Consider the following 23,172-nt stretch of genomic DNA (forward strand, 5'->3'; position numbering starts at 1 on the left):
ACATTGGGTTAGCGTGTTTAAAGGCTAGCTGCGTTCTTCTTGTGTGGGGTGCTGTGTTTGTTGCTCCTAGCTGCCAATAACACTAGTAGCGTAGACAAATGGATAATTTACGTTCTGGCGTATTCAGTGTAACACTTTCCCAGTTTTATTCCCAAATGATATAACATCCAGGGAAAACGTCTAGACTAGGAGAGCCGCGTGGAAACGGTATTTTACCATTTACCACGGTCGTGAAACTTTGCATCGGGAATGAGAATTACGGGAATTGGAAAGGAATATTTAACCAACGGAATTGGAATGGTTTGAAGACAACGGAAATAGACGGGAATGGTTGGAAGACAACGGAAATGGACGGGAATGGTTGGAAGACAACGGAAATGGACGGGAATGGTAATGTTTCCGCTTCAGAATCGGCTCTCTTGTGCTTAATTTGTCTTTTTTATGTTCTTTACTGTTAAATGTCTTTTATAGCACATCGATTTGGTCTTAGTAAATGTTCACAAAACTAAATACTCATCATCCAAATTCATCCGTGTAGAACAGAGTTAATTTATACCGTAAGTAACATAGTAAAATAAGTATGACACTTAAAGATTTCGGTTACTGATAGTCGGTCGCGCAGTGATTCCGCCATCGGTATAGTTTCGGAACAGGAAACTCGTCACAGCATTATCTCTGAATTTTCTTTACGTCATCATATTCAGGGAGATTGAATATGTCGAGATTACTTTTAGCGTTTCTCCATTTCCACCCGTTAGGGCCCGCGGTATGCTCCTCCGCTTTAATAAAATCAAATAATTCTGCAATCTCATTGGTTCTTAAAAATTACGTTTTTCGACGCGATTAACGCTGCTGCGAGGACGCAAAAAATAAGACCGCCTCATTTGTTCCCCCACCCCCCTTAGCGTGACGGGGTTAGGGCCTCAACGTGTCCGTCGATAGTCTCGACATATTCATTCTCCATTTCTCCCTGAGTATAAATAAATACATTCTTGACACGGGTATTCTCCTGAAGTAGAGATAAACATTCTTGATTTAATAACAAGGTTACACGGTTATATTACAATAAATAGAAATTTAATAAATCACATTTTGGTTTAGCCCCATACAGGGCTCCCACCCAAATCTGAAATTATGATCAAAATAGAATCAAATAGGAACCATTACGCTGGTTTGGGGACCTTGAAGTAAAATTGGGGCTTTTAGGAATTCTAGGGACGTGGTGGGAGCCCTGTCAGTAATTTAGTTAGTTTACTGTGCCCGAGGGGTCGGACCTGCAAAGAAATACCGTACACTTCATAAGAAATGCGAAATACAGCGTCGATTTCTTCAAAATCTGGAAATCTCGAAATCCGACGTTAAATCTTGAAATCCAGCGAGAAATTTCGTACACATGTCCAACCTCTCAACTGTGTCCGCTTGTGGCACAGTCACTATTTCATTACGAACCACACGCTGCCTATAACAAACTAAAGCGCAGATTATTTACAACTGCCAAAACAACTTTGCTCATTTAAGTTCGTTAGGTAGATAACTAAAAACTATGTATCATAAGTAACATAATTTACCATAAGTACGCCAGGTAATAGTGCCCCAAAATTATCAAAAAGCACCACTCGGTGGAGTTTTAGTTAACTACAATATTAATCAGTACAATACTTTCTTCATACGAGGCTTGTAAAAATGGGCCTTTTCCCCTTTTAGTAAACCAAATTCCAATTTTTATAATGAAATACTAATCAAAAAAGCTTTAGTTTACTTAAAACTATTTTATAAGCCTCGTCTCAAGAGGTTCTAGCAATCTCAAAAGCCATTTCAAGGGTTAATTAAATTTTTGGTCCTTGTAAATAAGACAAACACAAACAATTTAACTTTTGGATTATGGATTAGCAATAATTAATAATTATTAAATATTAATTATTATTATTATTATTAATTAGCAATACTTGAAGAGAGAGGTGATTGGCGCTAGTATTATGTTTGTTTTTCGAATAAGTGTTTATAAAATTTGGGTAACATTTTGGGGGGCCTTTGATATAACCGCAAAACCATGTAATTAGTTGATCTACCAGTCGTCAAAAGTGTATTTAATTATGTTACTTATGATATTATAAGCCGGAATTGTTCTTTCGATTGTCAATCAAATCAATTTGTCCGTTTCAGATTATCCTCGTTTGGCGTGTCTGGGGTGCTAAACCCCAAATTGTCATTTCCGTTCTGCTCCCCTTTGCTATTGGCTTCTCTGTCCTTCGCCAGGTACTTCTCCAGCTCAATGCTCAACCCGTTGTCGCTCTCCGGCACCCCTAAAATACACCAAAATTTTATTTGATAAAAACTCAAAAGGATGCCTTAATTTAGAGCCTCTAAATTATTATCATAAGCCCCCCTAACAATTGTAAGTAAAGGTCTAGCATAGTGCCCCGTGTAAACAGCATTGTCCTTGCGAGAAGAAAATTACCGTGCAACGATAGGGCAGTAGCGACATCTTTTGGAAAATTTCTACATCTAAAATATTCTCTTGGTAGAGCAGCCACGCTCGGGTTGATAAATGCCACACAAAACGCGTCTAAATCTCAAATTTGAAAAACAAATACCTTCAGAAACACAACTCATATTTCTAATAGCTATGTTTACGTTCCGATGAATTATTTTGGAAAGATAAGTGTTAATTTTAACATTGAAATGTTGAAGTTTTGGATCATTTTTTTATTTAAAATTTTTAAACTTTAATTTTACAAAAATTCATATCATTCACTTAAAACTGGTTTTGAATCTGAAGTCAAAATTTAATTAAATAGGAATATGATAAATTTATCAATTGATTTTTACTTTATATATTATTTCTTATTTAAAATAAATAGAATATTACGATATACTCAGTTATTTATAATATTGTTAAATTTTAATTCAATTCTTAGGATTCATAAAAAATAATATTACTAAAATTAAGATTTAGAGCTGAAAATATGTTCGGTTCCGATCTGCCATTCGCATTCGTAAAACGTTTCACTAAATAATGTGACGATTTCAAAAAACGTTTGTTATAAATAATCCTATGGAAGTGGTGGTTAGCTGTTATGTGCAAAATTGTTTCAAATATAAGCCCTAACCACGTATTACCATAAGTAACATAATAACAATAATTATGACATTTCCTATTGCTTTAATATTAATTTTCTAACCGAACCTTGTTTCGGCACTGATACTCTTACTTACCGTTTTGGATGACTACTTTTCGATAAAAATTTAAGCCTAATATCGGAGAGCACGTTCTGGAGTCGCGAGGGGCTTTGGCTTTGTTTTGAAACCCGCGTGCGAATCACGCGTGATAAAAAAACATGAGCTCGTGAAGCCGATAAATTATTTTTTAATTTTTATCATTTTAGACACTAGAGGGCTCTGTGCTGAGAAAACATCTTGATTACTTAATAACTATGAAAATCAGTTTGGTGGTAAATCTCGTTAATTGTCATACTTATTGTTATTATGTTACTTATGGTATTACTTAATAGCACTCAAAAGCGGGAAATGATTTCTGCTTGCAATATCAAAATTTGTGACTTACCTTTTTGCGTATCGGCCGGAAGTCGCTTCTTCAACCAGCAATTGTAGACGCAGATATACAAGATGGCCATCACAAGGGCTTTGACGGCGTAAACCTGGTAAGTCGCTTTGCTACCGATCCCTTCGATCATGAAGCCGCCGATGACGCTTCCCAAGGCCCGACCTTTCCAAATTATATATCAGTAATCATATTTTTACTAAGGGGTAATTCCATGCCAAATCACCCGTTTTCGGAAAAAATTTCCCACGGCACCATGCGCGATTTCGACGTTACTTTACACGTTAGTAATATAGATATTTTTAGTGGGAAATCCAAATTTTTAGCCCAAAATTCAACGTAGTTTTTAAAATATGACTTTTTGAAAAAATGATGTCTAGGGTGTACATTTTCGAAATGCCGAAACTCTCGGTATGTGCGTACGAATAACTCAAAACGTATTCAAGATAGACCCACGAAACTTTTTATACTATAAAAATAGGTAACAGTGACTAACTAGAAAGTTTTCTTTCCGAAATATATAAATTAGGTTTTTAATAAAAAATATTTGAAAATGGCGATTTTAACTGAAATTTCGTTTGTTGAGGTAAACTAAAGATGATGTTGTCGCCAAAATATTAAATCGGAGATAAATATGAGAGTTGATATTATGTTAAATGTACTCAATGAACACGAAAATAGCGCTGAAAGAAATCTCAGGAATTTAGTTTTTTAGTTATAGCTACGTGAACCGACCTATTTTTTTGAAAAACTACTAAACATGGTAGTGATTGCGGCAAAATTACGGTACGTAGGGAGTTGAAAATCAAAAAAGGAGGGCCACTGCTAAAAAGCTGAGATTTCAAGCTACAAAATACGTAAGTAAAAAAGTTGTTTATGGGAGACCTAAATTACCAAAATCAAGATTCAATTTTAAGTTATTTCAACTTGCTACGTAAGTTCCAAAACTTCGCACACGTGGCGCGGCAAACTGTAACGTTTGTTTCTAGTTTCTACTCTTAGATATTCCTTTTGTACGGCTTATCAGATTATAAACAGACGAACTAAAGATTTGGTCTGCTACAAACTTCCAAAATATCGTCTAGTCACAGTATACAGGGTGTTAACTAAAAAACGATACAGAGCCAATTACTCAAAATGTGTTTTATGTAAGAATTTGAAATTTTCAGCTTACATAGAGGGTGCAGGGGGACAAATGACAATGGAAATTTCAATGACCTTGAACCAGGTCTTCAAGGTCATTCAAATTTTATCTCTAGAATCGTTAGGATTAAAAGAATGGTTCCAATTAGAAATATGTTCTACGTTTAATTTTAAGTCTAAACAGCTTCGACACGATCTAATTTGACTAATGGGAAGCCGATAAATGTTACACCAAAAACCATAAGGTCGGGTGTGGTATTCTAATCAAGACACGACCTTTAAGGGCTTATAAATCGAAAACTACCAGATCCAATGAATCAAAATTGCCGTGAAACTCTAAACTGAGTGGGGGAGTTCGTAAATTGTAACGACCTTGAAACATTAGTTCAAGGTCATTCAAAATTTATCTCGAGAACCATTTTGTAATAAACGAACTTAAGAACTTAAGAATGGTTCCAATTAGAAAAATGTCCGCCAAGGTTTTTTAAGTCAAATTACTTTTTACCAGAGGTAAATAAACCAATAACTCTCCAAAATAAACGTTCCCTTACCAAAAAATAAGTTGGCTAAAAACCACTTAGGACAACTTGTATTTCAACTTGGTTTTCAATTTGTATTTGGGACAAATGCCTACTTAAAAATATCTTAAATCCTCTATATTAATCAACTTATTTCCAACTAAACCAGAATCAACATTTACATTTAACTACTTAAAAGCAACTTAAATCCTACTATTGAATAATCTAAAAACCAACTTAAAAATATGTAATTTCCTGACTACTAAAAACCAACTAATTATAAACTTAGCAAAAGCAGTATTTTCCTACCAACTGAATAACAACTTATTACCCCTTTAATAGTAACTTGAAATATGCTGACATCTTGAGCCTACTTAATACCAACTCAATATCAACTAATAATGTGTATACAAACTAAATACAAACTGAAATCCAACTTATTTTTTGGTAAGGGTTAATTAATTGATTTAAGATGTACCAAGTATTTTTATCAACCTTTTTTTAGTTTAAATGTTTTAATCACAAAAGAAACTAAATAAATAATTGAAATAAATTTTAAAGTTAGAATTGGGGGTATCGTGAAACGGCTAGTGGCCAAGGCGAGCCTACAGGCAACAAAAACCTCCCAAATACAAAAACCTGAAGAAATGTTCATGTGGTGTACACAAAATGTTAAAAAAATCCATTTTAGTTATCTATCTAGAAAAGATGTCGAGAACCACGTGAAGGAATATTCCCTCGACGATAGGTACATTGGAATCAAAACAATTCCTGGTACTCGCTCACACCATGCTTTTATTCCTCAAAATGACAACAACATCAAAATAAAGAGTATCAGAAGACCAATTTTGGACAAAAGTCGTATTACTTCACAAGACTTAATTTGGGAGGAGTGTATACCTGGTGCATATATTGCGTGTACTTACGACGAAGAATGGTACGTTGGAAACGTTGTCCAACGTTCTGACGAAGAAAAAGATGTCTTGGTTAGCTTCTTTCGTAGAAAAGATTTAAAGCTATTTTGGCCAAGAAAGGAAGATATATTCTGGGTACCTTTACAAAATATAATATCCATTGTAAAACCTAATTCATTTTTGGATGGTAATACCTTTGTTCTAAGCCAACTAGAACACACACACATTATGTCAAAAGTAAATAAATAAAACCAATTTGGTTTCCAGTCAAATAACTTAAAATTGAATCTTGATTTTGGTAATTTAGGTCTCCCATAAACAACGTTTTTACTCACGTATTTTGTAGCTTAAAATCTCAGCTTTTTAGCGGTGGCCATCTTTTTTTGATTTTCAACTCCCTACGTACCGTAATTTTGCCGCAATCACTACCATGTTTAGTAGTTTTTCAAAAAAATAGGTCGGTTCACGTAGCTATAACTCAAAAACTAAATTCCTGAGATTTCTTTCAGTGCTATTTTCGTGTTCATTGGGTCCATTTAACAAAATATCAACTCTCATATTTATCACCGATTTAATATTTTGGCGACAACATCATCTTTAGTTTAACTCAACAAACGAAATTTCAGTTAAAATCGCCATTTTCAAATATTTTTTATTAAAAACCTAATTTATATATTTCGGAAAGAAAACTTTCTAGTTACTCACTGTTACCTATTTTTATAGTATAAAAGGTTTCGTGGGTCTATCTTGAATACGTTTTCAGTTATTCGTACGCACATACCGAGATTTTCGGCATTTCGAAAATGCACACCCTAGACATCATTTTTTCAAAAAGTCATATTTTAAAAACTACGTTGAATTTTGGGCTAAAAATTTGGATTTCCCACTAAAAATATCTATATTACTAACGTGTAAAGTAACGTCGAAATCGCGCATGGTGCCGTGGGACAATTTTTCCGAAAACGGGTGATTTGGCATGGAATTACCCTACTAATTAATAATAACGTCTAAATTCAGCTACAAGTTTCCTCGTTCACTTTTTTCGCTGGTCTGCTTAAAGTAGTGCTTCTAACCGAACTCGTTATCTGTTAGACAAAACAGATAAACTGCAAATTTTTGTACCCGATCAGTTAGCAGATTTTCGAATTTTCATATCAATCTACAGGTAACAGTTACCAGTCAGTGCTTATCCGAACATATTTTACGTCACTCGATTGGTATCTGTTTTTAATTTGTGTCTGTTATCCGCGATAGCCACAGTAGATCAGTTCGTTAGGCTTTGCTTATTTAATTTTTAAAAATATCCAATTGACAAAAATAAACAAATAAAAAACATAATTATAACTCTTATCTTAATTGGTAGACAGATATTGGCACGCGTATCTTTTTTATTATCTAAATTTAAAAATCCGCAACTGTTCAGATAGATAATTCAGATAAATAAATAAGATCATACCTGATCAGATAAACTAAAGGGAAGATAAGCGGATATATCTATTTATCTGCCATTTTCAGATAGAAATTAGAAGCACTAGCTTAAAGGGAATAGAACCTCCAACGCGTTCTTTATGGAAGACCCCATCAATTTCCTTTATTCCCTTCACAATCAGCGATTATCAGCGCCGCCGGTGTGAAAAGCCATGGGAGGCAGCGGACAATATTGGAACCCTCGGAGGGCGACAGAAATACCAGAGGTTATATTCCCTTTAACCCGCCTATTATGAAGGGGTGGACCCAAGGGGGTCTCGACCAAGAAGATGTTTGAAAAATTTTCTGTATGAGTTAAAATTGATGATCTTCCGTTGATTTTCAATACGATCTCCTCTGGGTGACGTCACGATTTTACCTAGCAACGCAAAAGCCGTAATTTTTGATAAAAAACCGTGAGATCGAGGCAACCTTATAGTTCCTTTTTTTACGAACCTTGGGGTTGACCATAGATAATATAGAAGAGAAATAGCAATTAGCCAAATAGCCATTTTCAATAATGTAAAGATATTTTCAAATACCACTAGTGCAGCCAACTTCAATAGTTTTGACACGCGCTTTGATTTTATTGCAATTGGCCAAGATGGTGTTTTGCGCGAGACTAATTTTAAGAACGCGCTGCCTTCTCGGAGTAGAGAAGTTGACTAGAGCGGAAATGCCCATATCTGTAGCATTGAGTCTCTGCTCGTATCTGTAGCATTGAATCTCTGCCCGTATATGTAGCATTGAGTCTCTGTCCGTATCTGTAGCATTGAGTCTCTGCCCGTGTATATGTAGCATCTAGGAGCAACAAACACAAGGAGAACGCAGCTAGCCTTTAAACACGCTAACGAAGGGTTGTGTACGAATTTCATTGGACGAGCGTTTACGCTGAACGTTTTACGGAAAGGGGGAAGACAATTTCCGAATTTTCCCCGTCCGACGGCAGCAGGCGCTAAAGCGTCTAACCAATGAAAAATGTACACAAGGAAATGCACGACTTTTGACGGGTTGCGTTCTCCTTGTGTGGGGTGCTGTGTTTGTTGTTCCTAGGTAGCATTGAGTCTCTGCCCGTATCTGTAGCATTGCGTATCTTCCCCCCTCAACGCTGCCTAAGCCCTCCCAGCATGCACTGCGTTTTTGGCAGGGGCCAACGTTTTACGAAAAGATAATTATTTCCAAGGCTCTCTTTAAATACTTCTTAGCAATAGGAACCGTTGTGTTTGATGAGTTCCTTTTTTTCTACAGATTTTATCTCAACATTGTCACCTTCTATTAATAATTTTAATTTATAAACGAGAAAAATAACTGTTAGGCTTGAATTTTTAGATACAATATTAGATAATATAACAAGATTTACCTTCATTTTTTGGAATAATTTTTTAAAATTTTCTATATGTTGATATCCAAAACGTTTTAAACTAAAAAAAATCCATTATAAAAAAAACTAATACAAACTACTCCATGGGCCAAGTCCAAATAATGATAATTTCGCCCATGACTACTCCAATAAAAACCCGATTGAGGGCGACGCTTAAGTCGCCCCTCCCGCGGAGCAAAGGATTCTGGGTAACGTTGAGCCTGACAGACTTCCCAGCCTCGTTTCCCTTCCATCCGACTTCTCTACTCCAAGCTGCCTTACTCAGTTCTTAATATCGATAGATGGCGGTAGTATTATTGAAACTGGTGAATTCGTCCGATTTATCGTCTCGAGGTAGTTTAGGCCCGTTAGCTTCCTTTTACTCAACTATGGAAATATTCGAAAACAGGAAGTATCCCCGAGCTATAGAACCTCGAGATACGTTTTAAAGTCTTGGCAAAGCTACAATCGCTATTCCTCTTCTACGTCTTCTGTGGTTTCTGGCAGACATGCAAACTTAGTTGCTCAGTTAAATCTGTAGCTATGAAGGCTAAACCTTGCTCATTGATGGTTTCAATTTTTAAACAAACCTTTGCATACAGTTAAATTTATAATATCTCTATATTTTTTAAATATACTCTCTTCGCGGTAGTTACCTTAGCTATATACTAAAAAATCTAGGCCGTGCATGGCGCTTTCAATTTATCTAGACAAACAGCGCCATAATTCAATAACGTCTAAAATTAAGCAGAAATTTAAAATTCAAGAATAATCAATTGCTAATCCTACTGAAAGTGTACTCGATGGGTTGGGGTTAGAATTAATACGGATAGCCTGCAAAAACAGTATAGAGTTTATAAAATTAGTATTCCTACCAACTGCGAAATGCAAGGCGGCCCAAGTGGCTTGCATCGTGGCAACGAGCTCGGCGGACGCTAGCATATTAGCGTATGTCGTAATCGTAATCAACATTAAGGACATGGTCAAGCATTCCAATGATTCGAAGAACAATGCTTGATATGGTACGGTGACGAAGGAATATCCCACGAAACGTACCGCGTATGCGGCCAGTCCGATGGAGATGATGGCCACGTGTCCGATTTTCCTCTCGATGGCCCCCGCGAAAATCGAGGCCGGCAGTCCGCAGAATGACCCGATCGTGAAGGTCAAGCCCATCAGCAATTTACTGGCGCCCAATCCTTCCAGAAACCAGAACAAGAATGTCTCCAAGAAACCCCAACAAGATCCGACGAAGGTGCAGTAAACTAACAAGACGCACACTTCCGGATTCTTCACCAGCTTAACAACGTTCTGAAAGACTTCTAGGGTCGGGGCCTTACCCGCCATGGGTATGAACAGCAACAGAAAGGCCATGATGGCCTTCATCGCGCTGTAGATGTAAAAACAAGGTCGGTAGTCCTCAACGTCGCCGACTTGCAGTTGGTCCATAATGACGCCGGTAATTAAGGGTACTATGCAAGCGGCTATGGAACCCCACAAACGTTGAAAGCCGTACTCGGTATTGCATTTATCGACTAAGGTTAAGATGGCCGCTTTGAACAGACTCATTTCGGTGGCGATTGTGACGATTAGCAGAATTCGTACCACCATATACAGCCAGAACGTGAGAAACCGCGAATTTTCCTCGGCTACCAAATGCGGGGTGTCGCTGGCTTTCAGATGCGTCGCGCAAGTCGCTTTGCACGATTGGCCATTTTGTACCGTTTTACCATCGGTGTCTTTGCAATTCATGACGCCGTACAATTTGTTCTTGAACGGGTAATTGACGGGCATCGCTTCCCAGAATCCATCCTCCAAAATGTTCATTCTCTTGACGAAAACCGTGAAGGTGGACTTTTTACCGTTGGTTTGAATGCACGTTTCTTCCCCCGTATCATTGTGATATAAGCAAACGAATTTAACCGACGTTTGATTCGACCCGTCGCAGGTCCAGTTGCACCCGGAAAAATGCAACGTTTGGTTCAAATGCGCCGTTCTTTTTAACCCGTCAGTAGGGTCTTCTATCACGGTGGACTCGTTGAGGAATGTGAAATTACGAGGAAGGCCGATGCCGAGTCCCGTTTTGTAGTTGGGATTGCAGGTAACGGTGGCCCGGTACTCGTAAGGCACTTCCGTTTGGAGGTACACAACGGGCGGGATGAACGCGAAGCCTTGGGCCAGAACGGCGCAGATGACCAACGAGATGCTCAGTAGATTTCGGAAGCTACCGATTTTGTCGGCCAACAGTCCAACCAACGGCGTGGCGATCAGAGTCGCGAACGGCGTCACAGCGAATTGGATACCGATTTCGGTGACGGTGATTCCCAAGTACTTCATGTGAAGAGCCAGGAATGGATACAAGGCCATGTCCCCTGAAATGAGACGTAAAATTACAAGTTAGGTAATCAAGTTTTAAAACGTTATATTAGTGTAAAACATCAGGCTGGTTTGTATTGTATTAGGCCTAACGAGGATATTTGGCGTCTGTAGGAAGATGAAGACTACACATCCTGGAATAGAAAATTGTATTCCCTCAATACGGGCTCCCCGATCTCTCTTAGGCAACTCAAACCGGTAGCGCCATCCCATGACAGCCAGAACAACTACTTTTTTTTGGAATTTCGTCTGCTAGTTGTTCTAAGTTTAGAATTTCTCTCCCAGCAGGCTAAGAAATAAGGATTTTTTTTAAACTGGACCTGTGGTCAGTAGAGCCCAGGTAGTTTAATAAAAAAAACTGGCCACTGGCCACTTACCATTTTTAACCTTCAAAATCAGGCTTTCATAATTTATGGTTAAATTATCTATTCTTAGTAGCAGTTAGTGCTTGGCAAGCACACAGCATAGAAGTAAAGACCAAGCATTTCGTAGATCTATGGTAAAGGACCAACTACCGAAAATACTTTTCCATCGCGACTGCCCAATGAATTAGTGCGGGACCCGTTATTTCCTTTAAACGTTAATAAGATTGGTTGTAAAAACTATTCAAAGCAACAACCGAGGGGTAAGTCACTCTCGGATGACCTGTACACCGAGTTCGCGTACTTAGTGCTGTTAAAGGTACGGATTTTAAAGAGTTCACGAACTCGTATTAGCACAGTCAGAGGTACGACAGTGTACACCGAGTTCGTGGAGTGACCAACCCTTCGGCAACAACTATAGCTGTGTTCTTTTAGTAACTGTTTCAATAATAATTTATAAATAAAACCGAGCACCACGTTCAAATTAATAATCCGTTAAAAAAAATTCCCACTAGTTCCAGACTCCCAGCCTAATTAAATGACCAGAAGCAGAAAATTTGAAAAAGTAGCAAATTTTCTACACTAGTTGTCAGTTTTTAACTTATGTCGAAGAGTTTGAGGTTGACATTCGCGCTGCACCCCGATTTCCACTCCAGAAGTTCACGTTCATCCTCCTAGGCATCTGTTGGACATAATTATATTTTTTTAGTAGTCATCGTGACTAGTGGGCCTCCTATCTGAATTTATTTTAGTAGTCACTGACTAGTGGGAATTAAAGTCAACATTTTGCTTTACCTGTCAGAATTGATATAGGAGTTTATTATCAGGTGAATTACATGATTTTTTTAAATAAAATGGGATTGATTAATGATGAATTTATGATATGCCATATCCCATATTCGTCATTATTTATGAATATTTAGGTTCATTTCTCACAAGTCGTCAGGGCGTTTTTGTCTCTAGTGAAAACCAGCCTTTAATGTAATTTCCGAGAACAGCCTAGGAAGCGAGGATTTTAATTTGTCCTTGGCGAAATAGGCGGATCTTAATAAGCTATGGTGGGAAGCGAGCCCTTTTCTTGAAGGGGAAAAAGCCGCCATGATAGTGTATAAAAAAGCGCGGTATACGGATATATAGTCACTATAGAGTAATGGCAGTGCTACGTCACACGACGTCACCCATGCTTTTTCCTATTCATAAAAAAATCGCGCCCACAATGGCGGCCATGGCCAAAGCTACGGAGTGCTACTACTCTATAGTGTAGACTAGTCAGGTGTAAGTTGTTCCTTTTTCATTTTTATGAATATGTTTATATGGATTTGTTGTAGATAAATTGTTTTAAACAGTATTATATTAATATTATATACCTTTTACATTTATTTTATATTTATATGAAATAATTCAGTTTTACCGTCGGTTAACGTTTTTAAGCCTCGGCTATAAATATGAATAACAGCAACGTCTTAGCGCAGTTACCTGAACAGAATGGAGTAATTTTTCCCATTACTGGATACAGCAATTCAATATGTGATGTACCGATTCTTTCAAATAAATACATTGAAGAGCTTTATAGCTCTAGATCTAAAACTGCCAGACACTTTGCAAGGAGCCAAAGCCTTTTAGTAGAAGCTTATGTAGATCCCGCTACTTTGGAAACTTGTACAAGGATGCTGGCGCGTTCATCCCTCCTACTTCGCCTCCCTTCCTATCCTCCTTGGTCATTCTACCCCAATATTTTAGATTGTAGGAAAATTATGGTATAGCAGGATACGTGACGAAAGCTGAAATGTTTTAGACTAAACTAAAATGTATGATTTTCTATATTTAAATTATGTACCTCAATTAATTTCGTTTTCTACGTTTAGAGCACGTGATGCACGTGCCGTTGTTTGAGCCTTTTCTTTATTTTAGGTCAAATTAGACCACTATCGGGAGATATCGTAGGTTTCCTAGGTTTTTGGCCTAAAATTTAGCTTTTGATTATAGTACCTAATCGTTCTTTGGCATTAACGATCGGTGTCTAGTCCAGAGTTTATTTCACGTTTGTTTTTGAATAGTGTTCGACCGTAATTACCAAGTTTCGTTAAAAGTAAATATAGCCTAGATTGTCTCTCAACTCTCATCAAAGGCTTACCAATATTGGCTTATTTTATTGAATCGAAGATCCTTTCCACGAATTCAAATGGCGGAGACGTTTGTCATCGTGTATATGCGCGTGTTGTATTTGGGTGGAAAAGATTCGCGATTGTCTCGGTAGGAGCGCTGGCGGGCGATGTAATTTGAAGATAGGGCTTAATGCTTATGGTCCGGGTTCGTTAGTTTGTTTGTCGAAGGTTAATATCACGACATTAATTGCTTGTATGCCAGATTAAAGGTCAATGGAAACGTACGACCGCGTGAAAACCAAATTAGGCGTACTTTTAACAATAATTTTTGCCATATTTTGATATTCCCTCGCTTATTACAGCCTGCTGGTTCCAGTCATTGAGTTGGGAATATTAATCTAGAGGTCCAATCAAATTAACGTCGGATTTCCGTATTACGCGAAACAAGTTTTTAAAAAATAAGAATACTGCCATCTGCTCCCAAATGACGAGAAAACTTTATCATTCTACCCGTGGTGCCGTCTATCTCTCAATGGTTCGTTCAAATAGGACGCGTTTTCCGGCAAATTTTTTTTTTTTCAAAAATAATAACGTTTTCTCGTCATTTTAAGGGAGACGACACATTCATTATTTTCAAAAACTTGTTTCGCGGGGAGCAGATTTGATTGGATCTCTAGATTAATAATCCCAACTCAATGGTTGCAGTACCCCTGTCAAGTAGACAAGGCGTGGTAGTCTTTTCAGCTCAATTGGATCATTGGTAAAATCATAAGCCTATCAACCCTAAGTTTGAAACGCGCATAGCGCCCTTTGTACGACCACTGGACGGGCGAAAAAGAAGAAATCAGGCGATAGTATCGGCACCTGGTAGAGATAAATTGAAGCTTCTTCCTTCCCCCTTTCTCTCTCTCCGCACCTCTCTCTTACTAAAGCAGCTGGCATCATGCATTGCGGGACGCGTTACGTTTCTCTTTTCCGCCACCGGGTGGATTTAGCGCTGTACTTTCGACAGTCGTTAGCTTGAACCAACACTGCCTTTCGATTTAAACTTAGGGTTGATAGGCTTATGGTAAAATTGAAATTCCGAATTATCGAAATTTACAGTTTTTGTAATGCTTTTTTTAATTATTATTATTTTTCAGAATGATTCGCAGTATGAAATATTTTATGCGGCCGGTGATTTCATTTAATCACGAAATATATTTAAAAGCTTTTTCTAATCTATTTTTTAGATTTCCAATTTTAATTATTCTTGTATTTTACCTTTTTTAAAAATTAAAATACCTGTTTGGATTCTTTTATTCAAAATAAACGCATTAAAAATTTAGTGGTGTAAGAAATATTTAATTGAAAAAACGCATCATGTTTACTTTAGTACTTCTAAAATTTATTGCTAGTATTATTTCGCTTCTTGACAATCGCAAGTTTAATTAGTTAACGACCACCTTTGAAGAATTTAAAATTCATAAGGTTAATTAAATTTTTTTTTTCTACAGTAATCAGTGGAAAATATAACTTACGCTATAAAAACGTATCGGAATTGCCGTGCAATGGGGTAACGCGGCCGCAGTAATGAACGCTTTCCCGCCTGGCTCCTCCGTCGAGGACAATGTATACAAACTTTTTAAGTGTTTTTATTTTTTCTTTTGTATTTGAATTTTTGTAAACTTTAATTAATTAAATAATTTATATAGTTGAAATATATTTATACTTCAAGACTATAGACCGAAAAATGTGATATCAAAATAAAAAACACATGTTTTTTATTTATGTGGGGGAAAACACAATATTTAACCACATTAGCAATCTTTTGGCAATTTATTTTTGTTTGAAAAAAAATTGTTTGATTAACCACCAAGTAGAAAACAATTTGCAAACCAATACCAAGGACAACTATTTAATTTTGATTATTAATAATTTCACAATTAAGCCCCCTTTCGTTACATAGTGCCATCTTCTGCAAGTTAGAGTAAAAATACTGCTCATAATTGCAAAATGTATTGCGGATAAGGTTACCGTATACGAAAGTTAAATTTTGGAGGCAAATAAAAATATAACTTACGCTTATGTTTTAAATAGTTAACGACTACTCGCGTTCGTTTACTTTTGCTAATAGAAAAATTGTCAATGCTGGTTTAAAATAAACCACATGAATGTGCTGGGTCAATGGAGATTAAAAGGGACCTAGATAGTTAATGGCCTTTTCGGGGTCGCAACACAGTTTACTCGGTATTGCGGGTCATATTTTTCCCTAGTTTATCTTATTGTTTTCAAAACATAATACGAATTCGGTCGGTATGAGATAAATTTGAACAATCCTTTGTAAATGTTTGATCAGCCGCTACCGAGTTATGGGGTTCCCAAATAGCATTGGAAATATTTTCAGAAGTATGTCATGTATATCTTACGAGAAAAATATCCATCTAGGCGATCGCAGCCGATTTTCGTCTCGATGTGGCTGACGGTTTCTTTGACGTCACTATGTTAACTTAACAAACAACTACGTGAGAGGGGAGCGCGCGCAAAGGGGATTTTTGGTCTCGTAGGCGGGGTCAAAGCCGTCAGAGTGATCTTACCATACGCGATACGCCAGGATAAGCATTCCCAGTAGATGTATGGATTCCTGACTACGTGTATTGAAATAGAAAAAAAGTAGGGATATTTACGAGGCTGCCGAGAGAGGGCCCGGGCCCTAGAAAAATTATTTCGGGCCCCAATAGTTTGTAGGTCAAGTGTATTTTGTGATATTTGTTCTTCCAAAACGTATTTTGTGAAATCAGCGGGAGCTCTTGAAGGTACATATATCAACAGACCATCATTAGCCGTGCAGGCAGTCGAATACTTCATTCGTAAGGAATGTCTTATATACTTCTGGTAGAATGTATTACGCTGTCGCCGCTTCAACTAAAACCCATCGAGAAGTTCGAGGGGCCATTTCCTTTCCGGAATGTTAAATGGAAATGGGTCAATAATATCAGATTTCTTTTTATTAGGAACAGAATTATGATTTGAAATGGGACACTGTTTAAATTTTGTCCTTCGTTTTGCGACACTCGCCAGCTAGAAATCATATTTGTTGTGTTGGATAACACCTTGATTTTTTTTTCAACTGGAAGGCTATTCTGTAAAAATAAAAAATTACCAAAAAATCAATGACAGCCTCTTCTGCACACGCGTATTGTCATTTTTACATAATAGCCTCCCTGGATAAAAATCAAATTAACCTAATTTTTTAACCATCTGCTGGTAACAAATAGTATGTTCACAGTAATCTGAATAAACAGATAAAAATGAAAATTCACGCGTTTGCTTTTACCGGATTTACAATATGTTTTGTTCGTAAATTTTAATTTTCCCAGTCATGGCTTATTTAATATAATAAAATAATAGTAAAAGAGACGGGATACTACATGACTAAAATTTTAATATGTTTTGTCAAAAGAATACGGGAAGCGAAGAGAGCGCATCATAGTTGGCCGTGATTTAGCGAAAGAACAACTACTCGTAGATACATTCTTAAACCACCATCGGATTCCTGATATTTAAAATATTTGACAACAGTTCCAGTTATTTCTGCTTAATTTGAATTACTAAATCATTAAATTTAAAAAGATCAGATAAGTTCTACGTCCGCCCGTAAAGCTCTCGGGATAGCCGAGACCGTAGTTGGGGCCAGACAACGAGGGGGTAGCAAGGGCAGCCAGAGAGAAAGATCAGATAAGTTCTTCGCGCGCCCGTAAAGCTCTCGGGATAGCCGAGACCGTAGTTGGGGCCAGACAACGAGGGGGTAGCAAGGGCAGCCAGAGAGAAAGATCAGATAAGTTCTTCGTCCGCCCGTAAAGCTCTCGGGATAGCCGAGACCGTAGTTGGGGCCAGACAACGAGGGAGTAGCAACGGCAGCCAGAGAGAAAGATCAGATAAGTTTTTCGTCCGCCCGTTAAGATCTCGGGATAGCCGAGACCGTAGTTGGGGCCAGACAACGAGGGGGTAGCAACGGCAGCCAGAGAGAAAGATCAGTTAAGTTCTTCGTCCGCCCGTTAAGCTCTCGGGATAGCCCAGACCGTATTTGGGGCCAGACAACGAGGGGGTAGCAACGGCAGCCAGAGAGAAAGATCAGTTAAGTTCTTCGTCCGCCCGTTAAGCTCTCGGGATAGCCCAGACCGTAGTTGGGGCCAGACAACGAGGGGGTAGCAACGGCAGCCAGAGAGAAAGATCAGTTAAGTTCTTCGTCCGCCCGTAAAGCTCTCGGGATAGCCGAGACCGTAGTTGGGGCCAGACAACAATTTATATAATTATATGAATAAATTATTATATTATGTATAATATAAATATTATTTCTGAGGGATTTTTAAAATTATAAACCAAAATGTAATTTTTGAACGGGAAATTTGGGTGGTAGAAATTCATTGATTGTACCCACGTTTGAAATCTAGGAGAGTACAAATTCATTGATTGTACCCACGTTTGAAATCTAGGAGGGTATAAATTCATTGATTGTACCCACGTTTGAAATCTAGGAGGGTACAAATTCATTGATTGTGCCCACGTTTGAAATCTAGGAGGGTACAAATTCATTGATTGTGCCCACGTTTGAAATCTAGGAGGGTACAAATTCATTGATTGTGCCCACGTTTGATATCTAGGAGAGTACAAATACATTGATGGGGCCACGTTTGAAATCTAGGAGGGTACAAATTCATTGATTGTGCCCACGTTTGAAATCTAGGAGGGTACAATGTATCCCTGTCCGCCACCACTGACGATACTCTGTCCTTAGGCGTACCTACGATCGGCGTTAGAGGGTTAATTATTTAACCGGCCGCCAAGCTGGCCAAAACACTCCTATCAAAAGATCAATTGTTCCTTCAACCAGTGATAATTCTGATTATTCAATAGAATTTAAATTTTTCAGTTGTTCAGATTTAGGTCTAAAACAATTTCTAGTTTTTCCAAATCACAATGTCTCATATCTATATAGATCGATTTAAAATTTATAACGGGCAAAGACGACTTTAAAGGGGTAAAATTCATCCGAGGTAACGTTGTGATGGCGTTATTTGTTAGTAGATGGCGCTGTGATAGCAACATTACATGACGTCATAATATTGATTTTCAACGATTGGTTGAAAGTTTTCAGTTTTAGTGGAGAACGGTTTTGTCGAGATTTAAAATACAAAATTATCTTCCCTGTTTGGAAATTTTAAAATTGTATTATAGTGCCATCTATGGCGGAAAGTGTTAACTACTGTTAAAATTAATTGTTAATTTAAATTACAAAAATTATATATTTCAATAAGAATTGAAAGTACTATAATTTAGTAATTAATTATTAACTTTTTAAAAAAGTTTATTTTTCATAAACTTTATAGTGTCGCCATCTACCTCAAACATTATTAAATAGGAAGGTATCTCGGGTGGATTTCGCCCCTTTTTGAATATTTCCCTGTAGGCAATATGTGAATGCGTCAATACAGAAAAAAATCGAACTTACTAAGGACGGACTAATGTTGTGGCTGGTAAATTAATCGGTAGGTTATATAACATTTTAAGTAAGACCGTACCAACGACGATACCAAACTAACGGTGAAAGGTAGCATAGTCTAGACTAAATTAATAAAAAAAAATATAAAGTTATTTTAAATTTTTTGGTATATAGGGGGGCGCCATTTTGAAACTTTTTAACCGGGTGCCATATACCCTCGGTACGCCACTGACTCTGTCCCTTAAAGGGTAGAATGCCTTGAAAAAACGCTAAAAATTGTCTCAACACCGTCATTTTTCCGAAAAAAATATTCTTCTGGAAAACAATTACTCATTTACGAGATAAAGTTACGGTTTTATTTATTTGTTTGTTTCGCCACAAGAACATTATTAAATTATAACATATATAGTATAAATTAAAGAGGACTTACCGGCTGCTTGCATAAACAATAATATTTTGATAGGCGCCATTTCTTTGTTTTTTAAATCCTGCCAAAACGTAATGGGAGCCATGATGTCAACGGAAACTTTGATGAAATGCCGAGTTCAGCGCTCACTCGAAACGATTTGAAGAATTGGACAATTTCGAACGAGCGCTACCGGAAAAAGAAGGTCGAGTTAGCGCTTTTAACACGCTTTGATTGCACAGCCGCACCGACATTTCGAGCTCGAAACAATAGCCGTTAAACGCGGGCTCTCTTCGAAGGTCGAGAAGCATCGTCGGAAAGATGCGTCCAAATACTCGTTTTCGATGCGAACGAAAACAACACTAAAAAAGGCTTCAAGAAAACAAGCGCGTTCTGGGGGATCCAATGCGGAGTTTTTTTAAGACGAATCGTATGTTTTTTGCTTTATTTTCATAGTACTAAATAGACCATAGATAAAATAACTTCGTATATAGATAGGAAACTTCAATGGGGCAAACTGACTCTCACGAGATTGCCCTGACATCTAGTGACTGCGCCTGTTGGCTGTGTTCTCAAGAGCGTAGAAATTTGAGGTCTGAGTTTTGGGAATAAACGTATTTTGCAAGGTAAATGTCTTCAAATATACAAGCTCGCCAGTCCTCTTTCCAAAGGAAGGGGTTATTTGAAAATGGGGGAAACAATATGACGTAGATCCGACGCTAGTGCCACCTATGGCCAAAAACAAATATTTATTTTCAAGGTTTTTTCCGATAAAATTCGATAAAAGGTCGTTAGCGCAGAGTCTGCTATAACAAATCCAAAGGTTTAGAGCTCTTTTAAACGTTAAATTTGGCTTAGTTTAAAATTAGACCTTCAACGTTAACCAAAATAAAGCTATTATTACCTTTTAACTGATTTATTTTGGTCCATGATTTTTTTCCGTCTATTTCAATTTATTAAAATAATCGATAATCCATTGAAGTTTACAATTAAATATCGATGACTAAGATCCTTTCGTGAATATGTTTTGAAGGGCAGTCATGTTTCATAAAATAAAAACATGAAAATCGTGAGTGCGCATGCGTGTACGAGAATCTAATGCAAACCAATCACGGTGTCCCTTCCCTTTAAGATTTCCTCTGGTCCAGTTTTCGACGGTTACAATATTTGAATGCAGGGGCGGATTAGTCCCTTTTGCAGCCCTAAGCACTTTAAACATTTTGATTCCCCCTGTGCCCTATGAAATAAATAAAACAATAATAAACAGTAAAATTATATAGTATTAGAAATTATCTCTATTTTCTTAAATTTTGACTATATAACATTGTTGCCTCCAATTCTCTTGTTGAACTAAGCAATTGCTTATCTCTTTTAATGGTTAATACAGCCCTGTTTGAATGTTTTTTTTTAATTCGTCTATTGGTCTATTAGGCGTTAGGTCATTCGAGTCGTAATTTTCAGATAGTCAGTTTAATATTTTAGATTCCATCTCACCCAACATCAGATCATATTCAGTTAAAGGCCCTACAATTATTTCAGGTAGCTCCACCCGAGGGGTCGGACACTTGCCATTATTTTGTACGGAATTTCGGGATTTCGTAGAGATTTTGGCGATTTTATCATTACTTTTTGAAGTGATTTTGGGATTCCAATGTTAATTTACCATAGAGAGAGTTAAAAGATTTTGCGATTTTAGGCAAAGTGTACGGGATTTTGGTAAGTGTCCGACTTCTCGGCTCCACCTATTCCTTACCTAGTGATAATTTTTCAAACTCTTTTACCGAAATATAACCTACTCTATTGCCCTATAAGCGAATTTATAAAGTAAATTTGGTCTTAACCAACTTGCTAAAATGGGAAAACAAAATCACGTGACTACCATATCACAGCCAACTTCGATTCGGTAACTCGTGTTCATAGTTGGCCGTGGGACGGTAAAGAAAAAATTATTCCTTCCAGATACTGCAGACAGCTAATTAACTTCCACTTTTCTATTACAAATTTTTTTAAATAATAATAATAATTAGATAATTTCGATGAATCTATCAAAATTTAAACCGCCATTAGCCAAATAAAATGAATAATAGTTCGTAAATCTAAGGATAGATGGCGTTGCCGTTCTCCACAAAGTCACGTGACTACCATATTTTCATCCCCCCCCCCCGGACTTTATAGTTTCGCCTATTGAAAGAGATCAGATAAATTCTGTTTATAACCACGTTTCTTTTCACAGGTGGCACAATTTAAGAATATGGCGTAATGGATTTGAGGGTGCAGGATAAATATCCGGCGTGAGGAAAGTCCCAGCGAAGAAGCGCGCCTCTTGGAAAAAAATCATTTAGAGAAGAGGAAGTAAAAAAATAATCAGAACCCGTCCACAAATGAGCGTATTATTTAGCTATTAGAGAGAGGCTTAGCCAATTCGAAACGGCACCTTCTTCGGCACTGTCAAGTTAAATTGACAAAACACCTGTGAAGCACCGTGGAAGCCTAGACGCTCGCGGAATCGCGTTCGTAACACCGGTTGCTTAATCTCTTTTATAATGGCGTTCATTTCTTCCTCAATAGGTTCATCTACCATCAGCTTTAGCCCTCCCCCTTTAGCTAGTTTAAATTCATAATTAAGTAGTATTTTTGTGTGTACCCGTACTTTGGAATATTTTACGATAGCCTCCTAAACCAGGAGAATGTGCTATTTTAGCGTATTTTTGCAACGAAATATCCCCCATTTTAAAAGTGTAAATGATATAGCTCTCGCGGGGTTTGGCAGAAACTGATACAATCAGGTGCAGTTGTGGCCGATGTGTGTACCAGGAAATAGCATCCTAGGTTACTAAACTTACCACTGGTTCTTAATTTAATTGGCTATGGATTACGTCAACTTGTTGCTAAAATCTTTTGGCACTAAATTTCGTGACTATAGTTAATTGTCGTTAATTTTGTGTAAATGCTATTAAACTTTCAACAAAGTTAAAACGTTTAAATTTTGAGGGTGGGGATTCTTAATCAAGTTTTGAGAAGGGAAAATAAGTGTGACACATGCAAAAGTTTTACTGAGAGCTATTCACAGACTGCATTACGGGCTTCGTCGCCATTTTGCGTCCGCTTGCTAACGCGTCATACGCAGCCTTTGACAGCGCCTCACTAGGGGAGGATTATCTTGTGTTGACGTCACTCCGTTACTAGCTCTCAGTAAAATATTCCCCAAAGTGACAAACTTATGGAACAATATTATAGACTTATGATAATAGTAATCAGCTACACACCACCTCATCTAGCGACTTTTAATCCAATTAATTCATGAGGCCGGGTTACCGTTATCCTCAACAAGTTTTAATAGAAAGAGGAAACCGAAGAGTGCGAGGGAAAACGCCTTAAACCAGTGACAAACTCTACGCGGAAGGAGTTGTTCCCTAAAGGGACGGGCCAGTGTTGTAAGTCGGAAAATTTTCCGGAAAATTACCGAGGCCTTTTTTC

The 23,172-nt window shown here is 37.5% G+C and overlaps 1 protein-coding gene and 1 long non-coding RNA gene across 3 annotated transcripts; both read right to left on the reverse strand.

The window, feature by feature from the left end:
* Nucleotides 1-1,055: 1,055 nt before the first annotated feature.
* LOC149926052 (uncharacterized) lies at nt 1,056-3,639 on the reverse strand. 2 transcript variants are annotated; one of them, XR_016476911.1, is made up of 3 exons: nt 3,566-3,639; nt 2,101-2,303; nt 1,056-1,469 (listed from the first exon to the last, which is right to left on the reverse strand). It is a non-coding gene; the product is annotated as an uncharacterized LOC149926052 (long non-coding RNA). The 2 variants fall into 2 exon arrangements; XR_016476912.1 differs by lacking the exon at nt 3,566-3,639 and adding an exon at nt 3,217-3,294.
* On the reverse strand, nt 3,636-19,999 carry LOC149926053 (major facilitator superfamily domain-containing protein 6-like; the record flags this gene model as incomplete). The annotated part of the gene is made up of 3 exons (XM_090161853.1): nt 19,720-19,999; nt 9,840-11,336; nt 3,636-3,727 (listed from the first exon to the last, which is right to left on the reverse strand). Coding segments are annotated over exons 1-3 (1,671 nt in total), but the record flags the coding sequence as incomplete, so codon positions are not given.
* Nucleotides 20,000-23,172: the final 3,173 nt, after the last annotated feature.

The sequence above is a fragment of the Leiobunum rupestre genome, chromosome 10, assembly GCF_980474605.1.
Source record: "Leiobunum rupestre chromosome 10, qqLeiRupe1.1.hap1, whole genome shotgun sequence".
Lineage (NCBI taxonomy): Eukaryota > Metazoa > Arthropoda > Arachnida > Opiliones > Sclerosomatidae > Leiobunum > Leiobunum rupestre.